Source organism: Musa acuminata, chromosome BXJ2-9 (genome assembly GCF_036884655.1).
Source record: "Musa acuminata AAA Group cultivar baxijiao chromosome BXJ2-9, Cavendish_Baxijiao_AAA, whole genome shotgun sequence".
NCBI lineage: Eukaryota > Viridiplantae > Streptophyta > Magnoliopsida > Zingiberales > Musaceae > Musa > Musa acuminata.
The window spans coordinates 36,992,501-36,995,344 of record NC_088346.1 but is presented as its reverse complement, the minus strand read 5'-3'; the positions used below and the strand labels follow the sequence as shown (position 1 = coordinate 36,995,344).

Below are 2,844 nucleotides of genomic sequence, written 5' to 3'. Positions count from 1 at the left end.
GATGATTAATTATTTTTTTCTGTCGAATCATATAATTATTAATAATATAATAAGATCAAGAAAAGGAGTAAAATAGATTGCATTATACTTTCCGGTTTATAATGTCAATGAGTGTGGGGCGTCCAGTAATTAGAAGACATGACCTTCAAGAAGACGACATCTCCGCTCGGAACAGGTTCAAACATGTCTTTCGCTGATGTGCTCAACTCCTGCAACCAAACCATGCCATGAATGTATAAGATAAAACTTCTTCCTAGCTAGGTTGCTGTTTATGTTCAAAGATTTATCAACATGCCACCATATATTTTCAAACCATACATACCTTAGTGCTACACTTTTCTCCTGTGATCCATTATAGCTATAACTTGGATACTTGGGTCTTTTTAAAATGCCTATAGCTACGATAATCCATCATCTTTTTCTTTATCAATTATTAATATTAAACTACCATTTATGTTGTTCGTCTTGCTGCATTTATTGTGATTAACATGCAAGACATGATAAATTGGGCCGGAAGGCCCACTTAGTCTTTGGGATCAACCCAAGATTTTCATGGGCATTTATACAATAAAAAGAAAAGTGAACTTGGATCTCATCTACATGAGCTATTCATCGATGTTCATGATTTGAATAAGTTATAAAGAGTTATCAGATTTTTTTATCTTTTACTTTGTTTAAAATTTCTGTTGATATCTTCGTATGGGTTTGGCTAATACAGTTGTATTCAGCATAAAAAAAGATACAACAAAATATAACTAAAGAGGTACGTAAAACCTAGCTTTGATATCTATTTAAAATAAGTGATTTTTTAACTTTTGATAGGAAATATTAGAGTCTCTTGACCAGTTTCCTCAAAATATTAACCAGTGATGATCTATTAATTATTATGTCTAATTTAAAACCTAGAAACAACCAAATTGTATTATATCTTCATAGCATGACTTCATAGTCATTGGAATTAGCCAATCATCAATTCCAGTCATTTGATACATGATTATTCTTCCCGCTTCGATCAGCTCATGGGCGAAACTTTTATTTCAAGTACTATTTAGTTTATGTGATAACGTTCGACATTTCGCCAACTTATCAATAACACAGTGTTTGATGGTAGAAAAGAACAATTTTGTAATGATGCAAAAGCTTTTCAAATTCAGACAAAGCAGCCCAAAGACACACAAAATTTATTCAAGTACAAAACACAATTTATACTAACCATCTACTTGGTGAATTTCAAGACCCAAGTATCCGCAAACACATGAGCAGCTTTGAATCCCGGAAACCCAGCTTCTCTTGCCAAGTCCTTGAATTCCTCCTCACTTCTCTCTCTTCCTCCATTGGTGCAAACTATCAAGTAGACGTCGAACTGGAAAACAGCTTGGGCTTTTGCAGTTGGCTCCGGCACAATTGGAAGTATGCATTCCACCACAATCACTTTCCCGTTTTCTGTCAATGCTTTCCAACAATTCTTCAATATCTTCACACAATCTTCATCACTCCAGTCATGAAGAACCCACTGTAACTTTGAACTTTTTCAGTGTTAGCTCCCAACATATATATGACAGAAATTTAATTTGATTGTATATGGTTCATTAATGAAGAATAGATACTACTTTTTAGCAGGATCGAAACTGAAATCCCTGATCAAGGTTTTCATTTTTAAACAAACCTTATGATCCTTTTCTTTTCATTTTGACATCTCACTCTTTATCTTCGGTGTAAAGAACGGTTGTTCTCAAAGAGGACTGTTTGTTGTCGAATGAGTTGTCTCTTGTCATAATTTTTGTGTAGGGCTCATCAGTCTCCTTCTTTTTCTCAAAAGTATTTTTTAAAAATAATATTATATTTAATAAATATTTCTTAAAAGACAAAGTAATTACTTGGAGTATAAGTAATTCAAGTTAAAAAAATTATAGAAAAAGCCCATTAAAATTAAATGTTGGTTGCATTATAAGTACCATGCATAAATAAGGTTAGAGACAGAGAAGAATTTTTTTGTTGCTATTCATGCATGTGTGAGCGTGTGTATATATATATATATATAATTATGACATAGAAGAGAATCTAAATTTTTTTTTCATGATGAATATAATTTCAATTTAGGCAAAACTAAGTAAATTTTGTGATATTATGTTCAGTCTTTTGCTTCTTACCGGAGGTCTCGTTCTAAAAATTTCATTATTAATATCAAATGTAGTTATTGATGAATAATTATTTTTTCTCTGTTCAATCATATAATTACTAATAATATAATAAGAACAAGAAAAGGAGTAAAAAAGATTGCATTATACTTTCCGATTTATAATGTCAATGAGTGCGGGGCGGCCAGTGATTAGAAGACATCACCTTCAAAAAGATGGCATCTCCGATCGGAACAGCTTCAAACATGTATCCGCTGATGTGCTCAACTTGTAACATCCCTGATTAGTCCCACATCGAAAGTGGACAAGACTAAGAATGACTTATAAGGGTCTGATGAGTGTATTATTATCAACTTCAGCTTAAGCATTTTGGTCAGTGGATTAGACCAAACGAAGTTGATAGGCTAGTTAGCCCATCAGGCTCGGGTCATAATATTTGGTATCAGAGCCGATCTAACATTTTGGCATGGTGAGAGGGTTCGAGTAGGAAAGAGCTACCCGTAAACGGAGTTAGAGGACTCGTCACGACGTGGTCTGAGGGATTAGACAAAACGAAGTTGATAGACCCCTTGATGTGATCTGAGGGATTAGACAAAACGAAGTTGATAGACCCAAAATGATTAGACAAAACGAAGTTGATAGACCCCGAGGGATTAGACAAAACGAAGTTGATAGACCCCTTGATGTGCGGGTGTCAGAACTCGTG

The 2,844-nt window shown here is 34.0% G+C and overlaps 1 protein-coding gene across 1 annotated transcript in view; it reads right to left on the bottom strand.

Annotated features, from left to right (window-relative positions):
* Positions 1-1,216: 1,216 nt before the first annotated feature.
* The window catches only part of LOC135622032 (flavone 3'-O-methyltransferase 1-like), a 2,244-nt gene continuing 616 nt past the window's right edge, over positions 1,217-2,844 (bottom strand). The window contains exons 2-4 of the mRNA XM_065123661.1: positions 2,816-2,844; positions 2,344-2,417; positions 1,217-1,513 (exon numbers count right to left, since the gene is read on the bottom strand). The exon at positions 2,816-2,844 is cut by the window's right edge and continues 75 nt beyond it. Of these exons, the coding sequence (XP_064979733.1) occupies positions 1,217-1,513; positions 2,344-2,417; positions 2,816-2,844 (400 nt within the window). The remainder of the gene's footprint in view (positions 1,514-2,343; positions 2,418-2,815) is intronic.